This window comes from Sebastes fasciatus, chromosome 9 (assembly GCF_043250625.1).
Source record: "Sebastes fasciatus isolate fSebFas1 chromosome 9, fSebFas1.pri, whole genome shotgun sequence".
In the NCBI taxonomy this organism is placed as follows: Eukaryota; Metazoa; Chordata; class Actinopteri; order Perciformes; family Sebastidae; genus Sebastes; species Sebastes fasciatus.
The window spans coordinates 30,935,409-30,953,804 of NC_133803.1; the positions used below are offsets into that span (position 1 = coordinate 30,935,409).

Here is an 18,396-nt window from a genome sequence, read left to right on the forward strand (position 1 = left end):
ACTTCTCATTCAGTCAACTTTTAAAGCTGCAAGTTCTTTTCAAGAACAATGACAAAGAGGTCTATAAAAATATACAAATGTTAATGAAAATGTACATGAACAGTTCAAAGTTGTAAAAGTGTCTGAACGTGATTTGACTCTGCAGGACGACGACGACGATGAGGATGTTCTGTCCTCCATCACTGTGATGAAGATTACACAACCATTAACCTCCATTAACTGATCATATAAAGAGCTGCTTACAGGTCACATGACAGGAAGAGGAGCAGGACGAGGAGGAGAGAGGAGGAGGAGGAAGAAGGAGGAAGAGAAGAGGAGGAGGAAGAAGGAGGAAGAGAGGAGGAGGAGGAGGAGGAAGAGGAGGAGGAGGAGCAACAGGAGGAGAGAGGAGGAGGAGGAAGAAGGAGGAAGAGAGGAGGAGGAGGAGGAGGAGGAGGAGGAGGAGGAAGAGGAGAGTTTTTTAAACCCTCAGATTTGTTGCTTATTTGTTATTTGTTAAATTTATGACTTAACACTCATAATATGACTTTTTTTCTCGTAATATTATGACTTTATTCTCGAAATTTCAGATTTTTTTTCCCCTCAATGTGGCCCTAATACTCCGTCGTAGAAATCTGAAGGATTGCCACCAAAACTGAAAAGAATTTGTATTTTCTGTTTTTTTTTTATTTCCATATTACAATAACTTTCTTGGCATCAGACTTACTAAAATAATATAACATTATAATCTACAAATAATACAAAAAATTAGTCCAACAAGTAAAATAATCATATATATATATTAAAAAAGAATCATAAAACAAATGTGTTATTATTTTTTTCAATAGACTTTAAAGGTCCCATATCGTGCTCATTTTCAGGTTCATACTAGTATTTTGTGTTTCTACTAGAACATGTTTACATGCTGTAATGTTAAAAAAACAACTTTATTTTCCTCATAATGTCTGCCTGAATATACCTGTATTTACTCTCTCTGTCTGAAACGCTCCGTTTTAGTGCATTTCAACGGAATTGCAACGGAATTGCGTTGCTAGGCAACAGCTTGGGTCCATGTTTACTTCCTGTCAGCTGATGACATTCACATACACTGCAACAGGAAATAAACTGGGACACATTTAGAATGTTTACGTTTAAAACCCTGTAAGGATCTATATATTGTATATTTGTGACATCACAAATGGACAGAAATCCTATAACGGCTTGTTTCAAACGCACAATTTCTGAATACGGGCTGTGTGTGTTTCTCCGTATATTGAGCATTTTGATAGTTTAACAGTATTTATAAAGCACTTAAACCTGCTTTATAATATAAAAGACATGAAAATCTCACTTTTTTACAATATGGGACCTTTAATGTAAAACAGAAGTGTTATTGTTCTCGTGTTTTCAGCCACGTTACCAGCTCCGTTCAGAGTGACGTCATCAGGCGGCGCCGTGTTGTTGTCAGTAGAGTCCAGTAGAGTTTAGTAGAGTTCAGCAGCAGTAGAGACACAATGAAGTGATTATTTAACGGAGCAGCTGCTGACGGGTTCGGTTCGGTACGTAAACACCCGGTTCTCACGGTTTGTCCTGTTTCTCCTGCGGGTTTAAGCTGTTAAAGCTGTTAAAGCTGTTAGCATGCTGCTAGTTAGCTCCTCATGCTAACATGCTAACCTGCAGCTAGCTAACTGTTAGCATGCTGCTAGTTAGCTCCTCATGCTAACATGCTAACCTTTAAATGTCCTTTAAACAACTTTCACGATATCAAGACAGGCAGCTTGATGTGTAGAGCACATTTCAGCTACAGGGCAATTTAAAGTGCTTTACATGAACATTCAAGGACATTAAGACATAATTAAAACCTTAAAACAAACATAAAAACATTAAAGATTAGAAAATAAAAGCTAGGATAGAAGCTAAAATAGAGTAACACACAAGAGTAAAGGCTCTAGTGCAGTATATAAGATCATTATCTGGTTTAATAAAAGGCAGCAGCAAACAGGAAAGTTTGAAGCTTTGATTTAAATTAGTAGTGCTGTCAAAATGTTCACTTTCTAACATTCATATGGAAAAATAAAGACATTCGATATAAAATAAAATAGCACTATATTCTATTGCACATGGTTTAATAATGGAATACTGACAGTTGGCCAATTACTTAATAAAAATGGTTATTTATTATCATATAAAGAATTTCTTGCAAGGCACAAGACACACAAATCCAATCATGACAAAAACAGTCTGAGGAATTTATCTATTGTATGTTACCTCCTCCTGTCCCATGCTTTAGAAAGATATTCAGAAAATACAAAAAACATTATCAAAAAGATTAATTCATGGTTTATTTAATAGGGACCAATAAAATGTACATAGACAACTTAAAAACAGCTATCTGATGCCAGTAGCATAGGCAAGGCAAGGCAAGGCAGCTTTATTTGTAGAGCACATTTCAGCAACAGGGAGATTCAAAGTGCTTTACATAAACATTCAAGAACATTGCGACAAAGTGCAAAAGAACATTAAGACATAATTAAAACAGTTATAAAAACATTAAAGATTAGAAAATAAATCAAGCTAAAAATAAAAGCTAGGATAGAAGCTGAAATAGAATATAACACACAAGAGTAAAATCTCCAGTGCAGTATAAGATCATTATCTGGTTTAATAAAAGGCAGCAGGAAAGTTTTAAGCTTTGATTTAAAAGAACTCAGAGTTGGAGCGGTCCTGCTGGTTTCTGGGAGCTTGTTCCAAATATTTGGTGCATAAAAACTGAACGCTGCTTCTGCATGTTTAGTTCTGACTCAGGGGACACTAAGCAGACCTGATCCAGATGACCTGAGAGGTCTGGATGGTTCAGAACATAGCAGAAGATCAGAAATGTATTTTGGCCATAAACCATTTAGTGCTTTGTTAAACAGCAGCAGTATTTTGAAATCAATTCTCTGAGAGACATTTAGATATCTAACGGGCGTTTTGAAACAAAAGTGAGTGAGTTAATATCCTGTTATAATAGTAGCTACTTACTAAAGTTTAGTGACTAAACAGAGCAACTTATTATGATTCTACGCCAAACTCCATTCAAATATCTGCCAATTTAATATCATGTATTCTGTTCTTATTGTTATCCAATTTTATCAGTTAAAAAACTTTTCCAGGAAATAGCTTTTAATGACAGAAATGGCTAGCTGCTAACTGGTTGCTGTTTTCAGGTTTCTCAGGTTTTTCCAGCTACTAACTAGCTTTCAAGAATTCAAAGAATCCAAGTTGTTCCCTCCTCCTTGAAACACCTCGTGTGAATATATGTAGAGTATGTATGATGCAGTAGTCGCAGCTCCTTAATAATCAGAGCAACTTGCATTTACACACAAAACACCAAACAGATCGTATTTTCAGCAAACCAAGTATTTTCTTTGATTCCTCCAGCAGACTCTCAGGATGCAGCTCTTGTAGCTCCACACAGAATGAGTCGTGATGAAGAGACCAAAGCTGGCCGGAGTGTTCCTCTTTGTGGGCTGCCTGCTCGCCTACCTGATGTTTGTGAAGCGTCACTACTCCGCCACAAAGCCCAGACTACCTCCCTACTACCAGCCCGGCTCGGACCAGCTCACAGACGATAGGCCCGCCTCTGCTGGACGGAGCTTCCAGTATGGCATCATGTTTGACGCTGGGAGCACTGGGACCAGAATCCATGTCTTCAAGTTCCAGATCGAGAACAATGGTACAGTAGTGGGATATTGTATTAATATTGGCGTATCTTCTTTAATTCATCCAATAGGCAAAGTGAAGCCCAAGATGCAGCTGTTTTAACCCAAATTGAAATAATTCAAGTGAACATTTTAATATCCTGTTGCAGTAAACAGAGCAACTAATATGATTCCATGCCAAACTCCATTCAAATATCTGCCAATTTATTATCAGCTTGCATGAAAATTGATGAGGAATATTGGTGTATTTTCTTTAATTCCTTAATTAATTCCTATTTGAATGTCCTGTTGCTGTTGTGATTCCACACCAAACTCCATTCAAATATCTGCCAATTTAATTATGTGTTGTAACCTAAGTATGCAGTGTAGATCAGAGCACAGTACTGAATGTAGCAATGCTTTCTGGGATTTGTAGTTCTCCTCTCTCCTGAAGTTTTCTGAACTTTTGTTTTTAAAGTTTTTTGGGGGGGTTTTCTTTATGTTTTGGGAGCTGACTTACTAATATTTGGATCAGATACTAATATTGTGAACAGAGGCTGATATGAAACAGGATATTTGGAGGTTAAACCTCTGTAGTCGATGCTAAATGGATTCATATGGATCCTTTCAGATTAAATTGTAAAGGTTTATAGAGCAGGCCTCACTGAACTGCTTTTAGTGTATTTAAAATCCAAACATTAATTACCAGCTGTGAATCTCAGCAGACAAGAGGAGCTTTCAGCTGTAAGTCCTGCTCTGCTGTGGAGCTGCTGCCAGAGTCAAAATGGACACAAACTCATTAGTGCGTTTTAGAGGTTTTTGGTTTATTAGGCTTAGAGAAAGTTTCCTGCGGAGCTCGGCCAAATGCCTTCGTTATCGCATTTAACCATTAAGCTAAATCACACAGGCTGAGTGCTGTTTTGGCTCCTTTGTTAGCATCAGAGCTAACCGGACTAATGGAAGCACCTGTTAGTTATACAGACTGGGATTGTCATTAAGAGCTTAATGACAGCTCAAATGTAGGCGCAGGTCCAGGGTCAGCCAGTTAAATTAAATGTGGTTGTAAAACACTGAGGCATCAGGACTTATTGCCTTTCTTTCATCATTTCAGACACAAACCGAGCCCTTTAATATCTCTTTATGTTGAAGCTTATAGATGTGTGTTTTATGTCATGTTTCCTGCAGAAGCTCCCAAACTGGCCCACGAGACTTTCAGAGCCATCAAACCTGGACTGTCTGCGTACGCTGATGAGCCAGAGAAGGTCGGTTTTACTACTTGATGGTATTTACTTGCTAAATGAAATGAATTTTGGGTACAACAAAAGACGGACTGTCCACCAGTGAATTCCATTTCTGAACTGAATGAGATAAATTAGCAGCTATAAGAATGCAGTAGAGCTGAAACGGTTAGTTCAATAATCAATTAGTCGATCGCCAGAAAATTGATCCGCAACAATTGTGATGATCGTCATTTTTTTTAGCAACAATGGCAAAAGTTGAAGAGCTCCAACTTCTAACATGTCAACATTTTCTGGTTTTCTGTAAAAAAAATATGACAAAAATGTCCAAAGAATAGGTGTGAAATATCCCGAAATTTTGCAAAAAAAAGTTTTGAAAATTTTCTGAAAATGATTAGTAAAATATGTGAAAAATTATTGGAAAATATCCTAAAAATATGTGAAAATGTGCGAAACAAATCAGAAAAACAAGTGGAAAATATCCTAAAGATATGTGAATAATATCAGAGAGATTAATGTAAAAAATCTGAAAAATATGTGAAAAATGTCAGAAAATTATTAGTAAAATTTGTGAAAAATATCAGGGAAATTATTGGAAAATGTCCTAAAAATATGTGAAATTAGTTTGAGAAATATGTGAAAAATATCTGAAAATTATTGGAAAATATCCCCAAAATGTGCAGAAAATGTGAAAAATATCTGAAAATTATCCCAAAAATGTCCTAAGATTATTAGTAAAATATGTGAAGAATATAAATGAGAAATGTCAGCAAAATATCAGAGGAGACAGTTTGGATTAAACTAGAAACTTGAATGTGCTAATGATGACAAAACTACAAAATATACATAGAATTAATATATAAAATGATATGCAAATTATGTCTGTCAAACTTAACACATAACGTTCTGTTTTCTTCTATCACGGTAAACTGAATGTCTCTGAGAGAGTTGAAGGGAGGCAAAGATACTGAAGGAGGTGAATTTGAGTCAAAGATGGAGTCACAATTCGGTGAAACAGGAAACACATGTTGATATCATTCAGAGTGACTTCATCATCTCTGATGTCATCACAATAAATGTCCAGAAACCCACTTAGAAATCAAAGAGAAAAGCAGTTTTCTTCAGTCTCACAGTAATCCAGTGATAGTTGTCTGTACGGTGACACTGAGACAGGAGCTGATCACAGATCACAGATGTTAATGGAGATGCTTTGACTACATGGAGGCTAATATAGACTAAAGGGCACCTCGCTGTAGCTGACCTCCTGTCTGTCTCCTCCCGTGTGTCCAGTGTACATCAGGAATCATGGAGCTCCTGGAGGTGGCCAAGTCCAGCATCCCATCCTCCATGTGGACCATCACCCCCGTGGTCCTGAAGGCCACGGCGGGCCTGCGCCTGCTGCCTGGAGAGAAGGCCAAACACCTGCTGGACACGGTGAGACTCGCAATCCAGTTTATTCACAGTTTATTGTCTGAGGAGGTCTCCGATCCGACACAGACCTGTTGAACCTGAACCTGATGTGCATGGATCGACTTAGAAAATAAAACATCCCCCGATCCTAAAGGGGCCGAGGACAGTCCCAGACCTGATCCAAACTGGCAGCAGCGTGATGGGGACAGTATTTTTAACTGAACACAGCAGTTTTTTTTACAGCAACATGTTAAAGATCAAATCAAACATCTGTCCTGAAGGTGATCAATCACTTAAACATCCGTGTATAATAATCAATAATCTGCTGGTGTTCTCCATCACATTCAGCTGCTCTGCTGCATTATGCAAGTAGTAGAGTTGCTTTAGCTAATATCCTCACAGGAAGCTAATGCTGATGATGAAGAGGAGGAGGAGGCTCTTCATCATCGTGATGTCCAAAAAAGAGAAAGTCTATTAAAGCTTTTAAGTAATCAGTAATAACAGGACTACAGCAGTGAGCCAGAATGTGATTTAATCTGAAGCTTTGCTCTTATTATCAGACTGGTCTTGAATCAGCCAAACACAGAGCTGATTACACAGAGAGGGGATATAAATATGATTATATTAAAATATAATAACACATTAACACAGAGATATGTAATGCACCGCATGTCTTTGTGGTTCTTTATCGTGAAGAAGAAGTGGAAACATTTCCGAAAATTATCAGAAAAGTATTGGTCAAATGTGTTAAATAACTCCCAAAAATATGTGAAACATATCAGAAAAATAAATTAAAAAATTTGCAAAATATAATAAAAATATGTCAGAAAAATGTGTGAAAAAAGTCTGAAAATGATAAGTAATATATATGTAAAGTATACAATAAACAACTTATTATGACCACTTTCTGTAAGTTTTATATATTGTTTGAAATCAGTCACAAAAAGTCTTTGTTTTGTTTTGTTTTCACTTTTTAGTGTGTTATATATAATATATAGTTATAGTTATTATATATTATTATATACAGTATATTATAATTACAGTTAGTTATATAAAAGAACAAGAGTGTTTCACTAAATGTTGAACTGTTCCTGTAAGAGTAAAAAAAAACACACACAAAAACACAGCCATTAGTAATAATTTGCTAATGACACTAATAATGTAAAATAGCAGATATAAACAAATGTTTGAATTTCAGGATGCTTGAGGACCCTCCACATGTTTGTACCACCTCAAAGCTCCACATGTTTGTACCACCTCAAAGTCTCACTTTATTTTCAGTCTTAAAGTTCCCAGAGAGAGAGGTTTGGTGTTTAGGTTTATTAATTAACAATCAGCCAGTTAATGCGTTTACTCTGTGCTTCCCTTTGTGTCCAGGTGAGGATGCTGTTTCTGGAGTCTCCCTTTCTGTCCAGAGACGACAGTGTGTCCATCATGGACGGCACCGATGAAGGTACGAAGTCCTTAAACAGTCTATAAAGTATGTTTATATAATAACATATAATGTGTGGTGTGTTGACGCTGTTCACTACCTGCTCAGGTACTTTGTTCACTACCTGCTCAGGTACTCTGTACACTACCTACCCAGGTACATTGTACACTACCTGCTCAGGTACTCTGTACACTACCTGCCCAGGTACATTGTACACTACCTGCTCAGGTACTCTGTACACTACCTGCCTTCACTACCTGCTCAGGTACTCTGTACACTACCTGCCTTCACTACCTGCTCAGGTACTCTGTTCACTCCCTGCTCACGTACTCTGTTCACTACTTGCTCAGGTCAGGTACTCTGTTCACTACCTGCTCAGGTACTCGGTATACTACCTGCTCAGGTGCTCTGTTCACTTCCTGCTCAGGTACTCTGTTCACTACCTGCTCAGGTACTCTGTTCACTACCTGCTCAGGTACTCTGTACACTACCTGCTCAGGTACTCTGTTCACTATGTGCTCAGGTACTCTGTTCACTACGTGCTCATGTACTCTGTACACTACGTGCTCAGGTACTCTGTACACTACCTGCTCAGGTACTCTGTTCACTACCTGCTCAGGTACTCTGTTCACTACGTGTTCAGGTACTCTGTTCACTACCTGCTCAGGTACTCTGTTCACTACCTGCTCAGGTACTCTGTTCACTACCTGCTCAGGTACTCTGTTCACTTCCTGCTCCGGTACTCTGTTCACTACCTGCCCAGGTACTCTGTATACTACCTGCTCAGGTACTCTGTTCACTACCTGCTCAGGTACTCTGTATACTACCTGCTCAGGTACTCTGTTCACTACCTGCTCAGGTTCTCTATTCACTACCTGCTCATGTTCACTACCTGCTCAGGTACTCTGTTCACTCCTTGCTCAGGTACACTGTTCACTACCTGCTCATGTTCACTACCTGCTCAGGTACTCTGTTCACTACCTGCTCAGGTTCTCTATTCACTACCTGCTCATGTTCACTACCTGCTCAGGTACTCTCAATCCTTGCTCAGGTACACTGTTCACTACCTGCTCATGTTCACTACCTGCTCAGGTACTCTGTATACTACCTGCTCAGGTACTCTGTTCACTACCCGCTCAGGTACTCTGTATACTACCTGCTCAGGTACTCTGTTCACTACCTGCTGGTTAACATAGTGAAGTATTTAGCAGCTGAAGAGACAGATATTTCCCTCAGAAGGTGGTGGAGACCAAAAACAGAGAGAATATTGGACTCAGATTCTTCAGGTGACACAAACACAAAGTCTCCTGATGAATCATCACGTCTTTCTACAAGTTTAACATAAAACCACCATAAAATCAGTTAGTGTAGCTTTAATGTAACCTGAAGAGACAGAAACATAAAACAGTATTAAAGTAGATCATATAAAATTAAAAACGTTGGTATTTCAAAGCTGATCAGCATTAATGTATTAATATTAATTAATGTAACCACTGTGTAAAAACAGCTGAATGTTCCTGTAAGAGTTTCCTGTGACCTCTCATACGGTCTCATACTGAACATGATCCTCATCTCTTTATAAGTTTATTAGATTATAGAGACTTTGTGCGTCTCTACATCTCCTCATCGTTTCATTTGTTTAATCCGTGAAGCCGCTCGCATGATTCTCCTCCTCCTCCTCCTTCTATTCCTCCTCCTCAGAGGTCCCACTTTGATTTCCCCAACGAAAACCGCCAATATGGAGGATTAAACAATATGGAGGATTAGAATTAGTGAAAAATGTCTGAAAAATATCTGGAAAATATCAAAGAAATATTAGTAAAATACGTGAACAAATTTGTGAAAAAAAATCCCCAAATATGTGAAAAATGGCGAAAAACAAATGTTAAAAAATATCCCAAAAATATATGTAAAATGCCTGAAGATTATTAGTAAAATATGTGAAAAAAGTAGTGAAAAATATCTGGAAAATATCAAAGAAATATTAGTAAAATATGTGAACAAATTTGTGAAAATATTCCCAAAAAATATCCAAACAATATCAGAAAAATATGTTAAAATTATTAGTAAAGTATGTGAAAAAAGTAGTGAAATACTTCCAAAAAACACGTGAAAAATATCCCAAAATGTCGAAAAAATGTTAAAAAATATCCCAAAAATATGTGAAAATTATTAGTAACGTATATGAAAAAAGTAGTGAAAAACATGTGAAAAATATCCAAAAAATTTCAGAAAAATATGTTAAAAAAGTCCTGAAAAATTAATGAAAATTGTGTGAAACATATCCAAAACATGTCGAAAAATTGTGTAAAAAAGTTCCAAAAATATATATAAAAAATGTCAGAAATTATTAGTAAAATACGTAAAAAAGTAGTGAAAAACAAATTGCTGCGTTTATAGATTTGTTCAGTGTATGTATATTTATTAAAAACTGACATTTGTAGACAGTCAGCCAATGGTGAAATGATGCAGACTTCAAAGAGTTGCTTTATATACCTGAGGTAGGTGGAAATGAGATGTATAGTAGATACAACAGTGATGATATTCACATGTTGAAAACGGTGTATTTAAACTGTAAAAACTATAATTTCCAGGTACAGTGGGTGTTTAGTGTTACAGGGTTACTGACACTATGTGGCTGTGTTCATCAGACTGATGTTAGTAGTTTGATTCCTGCTTCCTTTATGAACTTATTGATATTATTATTATTATATGGATCCAGATGGGAACCCCTCAGCTGCCAGATGTTGCCTCCTGGTTGACCTTTCTTCTTCTTCTGTGCCATCACAATGCACAGAGGACAGAAGATATATATATATATATAGGAATGTTGGTTCTGTGCTTTAAATGCTTGCTCTGTATGGACACAAAGCTCGCCCACTTATAATCCAATCCTTTTTAAAGTAGTTCATACAAGCAATTATGACCGTGTGGGATAATGTCCCACTTAATCTTGAAGAGGGGAGGGAGGGAGGACGATTATCTCCCTGTTTATTCCTGAGGCTGAAATGTTTTCTCCTTCCCTCTGAGTGGGATCAGCTCGTTACGCCCATAAATGTCTTTTAATGATTACTGAATTAACTTCTTATCCCGCTCCACTTTTCCTCTAATGGACAGATTCCTGCTCCCTTTCAGGAGTCCGAGCGGCTTCCATCAGCCTTATTATGGCTGCCACAGTCTGCCGTTCTTGGCCTGGATGCTGCTCATCCCTCGCTGAGATTACCCTCCGAGCGCCCCGAATGGAGGCGACTTATTGTTAATGCAGGGGGCGGCGGGGTGCTAAGTGCCGGTGTTTAGCTTCCTGACCTAAAGCCGAGTCTCTCTCCGGCGTTCGCTCTTGTTTGTTTTGTTTGGAGAATTGCTTCTTAGAGTTTAATGTTAAAGCTCGTATGATACAGTTTCTATGAAGCCCTTTAATCATCCGCGGCTGCATGCGGGCGAGGTCAGAGGTCGCTGGTAAAAGGTTCTAATGCACGTAGCTGAGTGACCGACACTAATATTGTCTTTGAGTTGACCTCAATAAGCAGATCTCTCTTTAGATCTTTTCACTATTCATGTTTAAATTATTAACTTTATCAAACGTCTCCTCTGTGTATACAGGAGGAGGACACAGTCTCATGAACTCTAAATTACTGATTAATCGATTAGAAAATTAATAAATGTCGAGTAACGTTCAGCTTTTATATTGATGTTCTTCTTTCCTTCTATAATAACTCTTCTAACAGAGATAAAAAACTAACGCTAACATGTTATTATAATGTTTACTTTGACAGCCCTAGTTGAAATATAAAATATGAAGCGTCTTTGAATTTAAATATTGTTGATTAAACTCTCTTTTCTCCGTTCAGGGATTTCTGCCTGGATCACCGTCAACTTCCTCACTGGTGAGAACACACACACACACACGCACACAAACGCACACACACACACGTACACACACGTACAGTATACACTAACAGGAAGAGGAAGAGTTGGTGTGTTCTCATGCAAGAGTGGTTGTAAGATTAATGTTGTGTGTAACCAGATTAATGTGGACCAGAATAGTGATTACCTGTTATTGGATTATACTGCAGCTCTCTGTTTCTCATAATCTCCCCCCCCCCTCCAGGTGATCTTCACAGTACTGACTCGTCCACAGTGGGGATGTTGGATTTGGGGGGTGGGTCGACTCAGATCACCTTCAGCCCTCAGGACGAGGTGAGGTTCTCTCTACCATTGTTTTCTTATGGGGGAGAGCGTTGGCACCCAACTAGGACCCTTGGTGTGGCACGCTGTATAAAATTGTCGAACGCTGCAAAGTTGAATTATTTCAACTCAATTGGCGCTGACCTTTCACAGCTCAACCAATGAGATGTCAGCTGTATTTGGCGTGTAGAGAGTGATGGAAAAAAAACATTCTCCTGTTGCACAGCGAGACGTTTCATTCACCCCAACTCAAAATTGTTCTGACTTTTTTTTTTTTTACCTTTTTTTCAGACATTTTATTTAGTAAGAAATTACTAATAATTAATAATTAAATCAGCTCAAAGACTCATGATTTTGTTTTTGTGTGCAGAAAACCATCCAGATGTCACCCATTGACTACATCAGATCCTTCCAGATGTTCAACAACACACACACTGTCTACACTCACAGGTACACTCACATGTACACACACACACACAAACACACACAAAAAACATTGTTTTTCATGCACTGGTCAGTTTACAGATTTTGGACTATATAGCTTCCATAAGTGGTCTTCTTTCAGACTAATGAAAAAAAACCATTTATTTTACTACTTTGTCTATTTGTGTCTGTAGATTTCTACTGAGGGGGTAATATAGTAAAATATGTGATAAAATGTCTGAAAAATATAAGTAAAATTTGGAAAAAATGTCTGAAACATATTAGTAAAATATGTGTAAGATGTCCGAAAAACATTAGTAAAATAAGTCCCAAATATTATTAATAAAATATGTGAAGAATGTCCAAAAATTATTTGTAAAATATGTCCAAAGAATATTTTTAAAATATGTGAAAAAATGTCTAAAAAATATTAGTAAAATACGTCAGAAAATATTAGTAAAAATGTGAAAATTGTCAGAAAAATATTTGTAAACTGTCTTGGAATATTAGTAAAATATGTGGAAAATGTTCTAAAAATATTAGTGATAAATGTCCAAAAAATATTAGTAAAATATATCCCAAAAATATTGGTAAAATATGTGAAAAATATTAGTAAAATATTGCCAAAAAATACTTATAAAATATTGCCAAAAAATACTAGTAAAATATGTGTAAAATGGCCAAAAATGATTAGTAAAATATGTGAAAATTTTTCGAAGAATATTATAAAAATATTGGTTAAATATGTGAAAAATATCCATTTGTGAAAACTCCGAAAAATATTTGTAAAATATGTGAAAAATGTCCCCAAAATATTAGTAGAACATGTCTGAAAAATATCAGTAAACTATGTGAAAATATCCGAAAAATATTAGTTAAATATGTGAAAAATTTCCAACAAATATTAGTAAAATATGTGAAATATCCGAATAATAAAACCAAAAGTTAGCATTAGATAATGCCTCATGTGCATATTTAAACATAACATTTTCAGAAAACTTTTAATGCAAAAAAAATATTATCTTAGTGTCAGTAATCAACCGGTGAATGGTGATATCATCATCATGGTGATAACTAGTAGTTAAACCTGGAGTGTCTCCTCTTAATAACTGAGATAAAGATGATGACTCTGACTTTAGGTTTCTTTTGGTGTGTAATTTAAGTGTTAATCAAAATAGTTGCAGATGAATTCTCTGTTGATTGAGTTATTGATTTATAAATAAATAAGTGATAATGATAAATCCTCTCTGCAGTTATCTGGGTCTCGGTCTGATGTCGGCTCGACTCGCCGTCTTAGGAGGCGTCGACGCTTCACCCCGTACGTACCTTTATTCTTACTCTTGTTTTTCAGTTTGCTTTCATCTCTGCCTTTTATAACCCCCCTCTCACACACACACACACACACACACACACACACACGCAGAGATAAATAAGCCATTATCTAATCTTTTAATAACACAGCAAGATTAATTCCTTGCCTGCCAGCTGTTGCTGCGATTTAGCTGCTGTAAGAAGCTGCAGCCCAGATCCACTCTGCTGTCTGTCTGTGTGTCTGTGTGTCTGTCTGTCTGTCTGTCTGTCTGTCTGTGTACAGAGAGTGGACAAAATAACAGAAACACCATCTAGTTCATGACTTTGTGTTTCTTTTGCTGAGTAATCACATGTTTTTATATATGTGTGTGTGTGTGTGAGCAGTAGGGGGCAGCACTGAGCTGATCAGCCCCTGCCTTGCTCCAGAGTCCTCGGGCAGCTGGGAGCACGCTGACGTCATCTACACTGTGAAGGGACAGAAGGCAGGTGAGGTCCATAGAGTGATTTGATTGGTTGTTTTGGTTACCCATCATGCAGTGGGAGCGTGTAGGAACCCTGTGTTTGTGTGTGTGTTTCAGGGGAGCCGGTCTACGAGGCGTGTCTGACCAAAGTGGAGAAGGTTCTGTACAGGAAGGTGGTGAAAGTGTCCGAGGCCGCAGACGTGGACTTCTACGCCTTCTCCTACTACTACGACCGTGCTGTCGACCTCGGGGTCATTGGTACGAAGCTAATGCTAATAATGCTAATAATAATAATCTGTGATGTATTCAGGAAAGTCTCCTGTTTGAATCATCAGAACTAAACATGAACAGCTGAGTTAGAGATGTGATGTGTTGTGTGTTCAGAGGAGAAGAAGGGAGGAACCATTCAAGTGGCAGATTACATCAGCGCAGCTAAAAGAGGTGAGCAGACGGCGCCATCCAGCGGTCAACACGGTCAACTACATCATGTTTGTTGTATTTTTCACATATTTTACAAATATTTTTGGGACATTTTTCACATATTTTTCAATCATATTTCACATAATTTACAAATATTTTTTGGACATTTTTCACAAATTTTTCAGACATATTTCACATATTTTACTAATATTTTTGTCATTTTTCAAATATTTTTCAGACATTTTTTACATATTTTTCACATATTTTACATATTCTTGGGATATTTTTCACAAATTTTTCAGACGTATTTTACTAATAGATCAACATGTGATGTTGTCTCAGTGTGCAGCGGTCGGCCCCTCAGTTCTCTGCAGAGTCCCTTCCTCTGTCTGGACCTGGTCTACATCTCAGTCCTGCTGCAGGAGCTTGGATTCCCCCCAGACAAACAATTCAAGGTGAGGAACACCACAGAGTCTGGACCAACACAGAGTCTGGACTCAGAGGCTTTTTCCACATATTTTACTGAGATTTTTTCACTAATATTTTACTAATATTTTTCACAAATATTTTTCACGTATTTTATTATTATTTTTCACATATTTTTATGACATTTTTATGACATTTTTTTTTTTTTACAAATTTCACTATTATTTTTACGACAATTTTTTATATATTTTACTATTATTTTTTGGATCTTTTCAAATGTTTTACTCTTTTTTTTTTTTTTACATATTTTCCTAATATTTCAAAGACATTTTCCACATAATGTAGTATTATTTTTTGCACTTTTTCAAATATTTTACTTTTTTTCTGAGATATTTTACAAATATTTTTCTCTAACATTTTTCTGATGTTTTTTAACTGATTTTAGTCAGATTTGGGGGATTTTCTTTTCACAATATATTAGCAGTATTTTTTGGACATATTTTACAAATATTTTTCACAAATATTTTACTCATATTTTTAGGACATTTTTCTACATATTTTACAAATATTTTTCACAAATATGTTTTTAATATTTTTCAGACATTTTCCACATATTTTGCTAACATTTTTTGGAAATTTTTCACATATATTACCAATTTGTTTTGTACATATTTTACTAATATTTTTAATATATTTTACTAATATTTTTCACTAATTATATTTTTAGGATATTTCTCACATTTTACTATTTTTCACAAATATGTTTCTAATAATTTTCAGATATTTTTCACATATTTTACTAACATTTTTGGGAAAGTTTTCACATATATTACCAATATTTTTTGGACAAATTTAACTAGTATTTTTGGAATTTTTTTGGATGGAGTCTGGACCCAGAGTCCGGACCAGAGTGTGTTTAATCAGGGTCTAACCCATCTTCTGTGTGTGTGTTTGTGCGTTGCAGCTGGCGAGGACGATCAACCAGGTGGAAACCAGTTGGGCTCTGGGAGCAACTTTTCATTACATCGAGTCCCTGAAGAGACACTGAAGCTTTTATTGTGAAAAACCTCACAAAGATCCTGAATGTCCAGAGGAGATCCTGGACTTCTCAAGGTGACCTCATACAGTGCCCACACACATGACATCAGTATGACATCATGTGTGACCGTCCAATCAGATGCTCTGCTGCTCCTCCGACTGTCTTCATATTTAAGCTCTGAACAAAGTGACCTCATGGAAACACTCAACCTCAAAGGCAGCCGTGGAAAGTACTCGGTAGTACTGTAATTTTGAGGTACTTGAGTATTTCCATTTTCTGCTACTTTACTTCTTTACATTTATTTAACTGACAGCTTTAGTTACTTTTCAGGTGAAGATTTAACGTGTTAAACATGTGATCAGTTTAAAAGATATGATGCTTTCTTATAAATTAAACTACATTTAAGGATATAAAATAGTTATAATTAGTTCTACCTGGACAACATTAAAATGCTGCTTACATAAATGCATCAATAATAATATTCTAATAATATATATAGAACACTGAGTAGGGTCACTTTGAATAAGGAGTATTTTCTAAGTACATTTTGATGATAATACTTTTGTACTTTTACTTTAAAGCATTTAGGGGGATCTATTGGCAGGAATGTAAAATAATATTCATAACTATGTTTTCATTAGTGTATAATCAGCTGAAAATCAGAATCATTGTGTTTTTGTTAGCTAATAATGAGTCCTTCGTATCTACATAGGGAGCGGGTCCTCTTCACAGAGTCCGTCATGTTTCTACGGTAGTCCAGAATGGACAAACCAAAGTTTCAGTTGTTTACAATCTACTAGCTGTCACCAGATCCTAAACACTGCTCCTTTAAGATGAATGCATATTTCACAAAAATCACAAGTTGCGTAAATTTACAAGTTTTATTCTCGTAAATTTACGACTTTAATCCAACAGAATATCTGAGTTTTTCTTGTAAATTTACAAGTATTTTTCTAGTAAATTTGTGACTCTAATCTCATAAATTCAGAGTTTTTCCTCTGAATATTGCCCTCCTCCTCTGGCTCTGTAATATATATATTTTTACCTACAGTGTCTCTGATACGCCGTCGTAGTATTCGGCCGATATGGTTCATAAAGGGGGATTATAGCAGCATGTCTTTATTTTGAATCTGTTCATTATTTGTACTGATATTGAACGTTTGTGCCAAAAATATGAACCGTTTTTTTACAGATTTTACTGACAGACGTTTATAACATCATTTATGACTCTAACATATTTGGAGGATCGTTTATTTATAACGGTCGCTCTGTGAAAACACAGTAAAGAATCGTTAATTAGAATAAATCAGATGTCACAGTCGTATTGTCGATCATCTCACACTCTCCCAGTTCAACCAGTAAACAAAGACACTGGGTTCATGTCTCTGACCTCATGATGATTTACTCTGTTTGATTGTTTTCACGATGAAGGACTTCCTGTTTTTATGTGTGTTTGGTACAAAATCTGCAATAAACAGACGTGAATGTTTCTCTGAGCTTTGGTTATATTTAGATTTTATTTCAAACATGTAAGAATAAACAAGAATAATAAACTAAATAAATCCATATTACATGTCTGAAGTTCTATGGTCCTAACCCTTTTCTATAACTTCAATAATTAACTTAATGTTCAATATATCCAGCATAACTGAACTATTTACCTTTAGTGCATAACTTAAATAATTCCCAAATATCTCAACTAATATAATAATATAATAATAACTACAGGACGTTGAAAGAAAAGGGTTTAAAATTTTCAGGCTGATAGAAAATAATTATTTCACTAAGATACTAAGATACGACACTACATTTACAGTACCTACAGTACATATTGATGCCAATACTTCTGTACTTTTAAACATTTTGAATGCAGTACTTTTACTTGTAAAGAGTACTTTTACACGGTGGTAATAGTACTTTTACTGCAGTAAAATATGGGAGTACTTCTTCCACTGGCTGATATCTGTGAAGGCTTCTTGTTCTGGTCACAGCCACCGAGGGGCGCTAACATGGCTGTGGACTATTATTCTGTAGTTTAGCATCAGGAGGTCACAAATGGAGGACAGAACCTGCCAAAAAAGATAAATAAATAAATGACTCAATAAATAAATGTTATTAAATGTGGCAAAAATAATATTAAAAATAAATGTAACCATTAATTAATTGATAAAATGTGACAAATTGATATTTCTGTTTTAATTTGTTTCTTTATTTATTTATCATTGTATTAATTCCCTTATTTATTTACTCCTCTGTTTAATTTTATTTATTCATATATTTATTTTTATAGATTTTTAAATGTATTTATATATTTTTGCATTTATTTTTTTATTATTTTATATTTATTTTTAAATGCATGTATATACGTTGATAAATAATAAATACGTTT

The 18,396-nt window shown here is 36.0% G+C and overlaps 1 protein-coding gene across 2 annotated transcripts; it reads left to right on the top strand.

The window, feature by feature from the left end:
- The first annotated feature begins 1,406 nt into the window (after positions 1-1,406).
- On the top strand, positions 1,407-17,503 carry entpd6 (ectonucleoside triphosphate diphosphohydrolase 6). 2 transcript variants are annotated; one of them, XM_074647250.1, is made up of 14 exons: positions 1,407-1,538; positions 3,406-3,697; positions 4,848-4,924; positions 6,191-6,334; positions 7,688-7,763; positions 11,591-11,626; positions 11,851-11,939; positions 12,298-12,377; positions 13,604-13,668; positions 14,046-14,147; positions 14,240-14,380; positions 14,507-14,563; positions 14,885-14,997; positions 15,933-17,503. In XM_074647250.1, exons 2-14 carry the CDS (start codon positions 3,451-3,453, stop codon positions 16,014-16,016), a joined length of 1,311 nt encoding a protein of 436 aa, XP_074503351.1. In that variant the 5' UTR covers positions 1,407-1,538; positions 3,406-3,450; the 3' UTR covers positions 16,017-17,503. The 2 variants fall into 2 exon arrangements, with proteins under 2 accessions (XP_074503351.1, XP_074503350.1); XM_074647249.1 differs by having other exon boundaries at positions 1,411-1,538; positions 3,403-3,697.
- Positions 17,504-18,396: the final 893 nt, after the last annotated feature.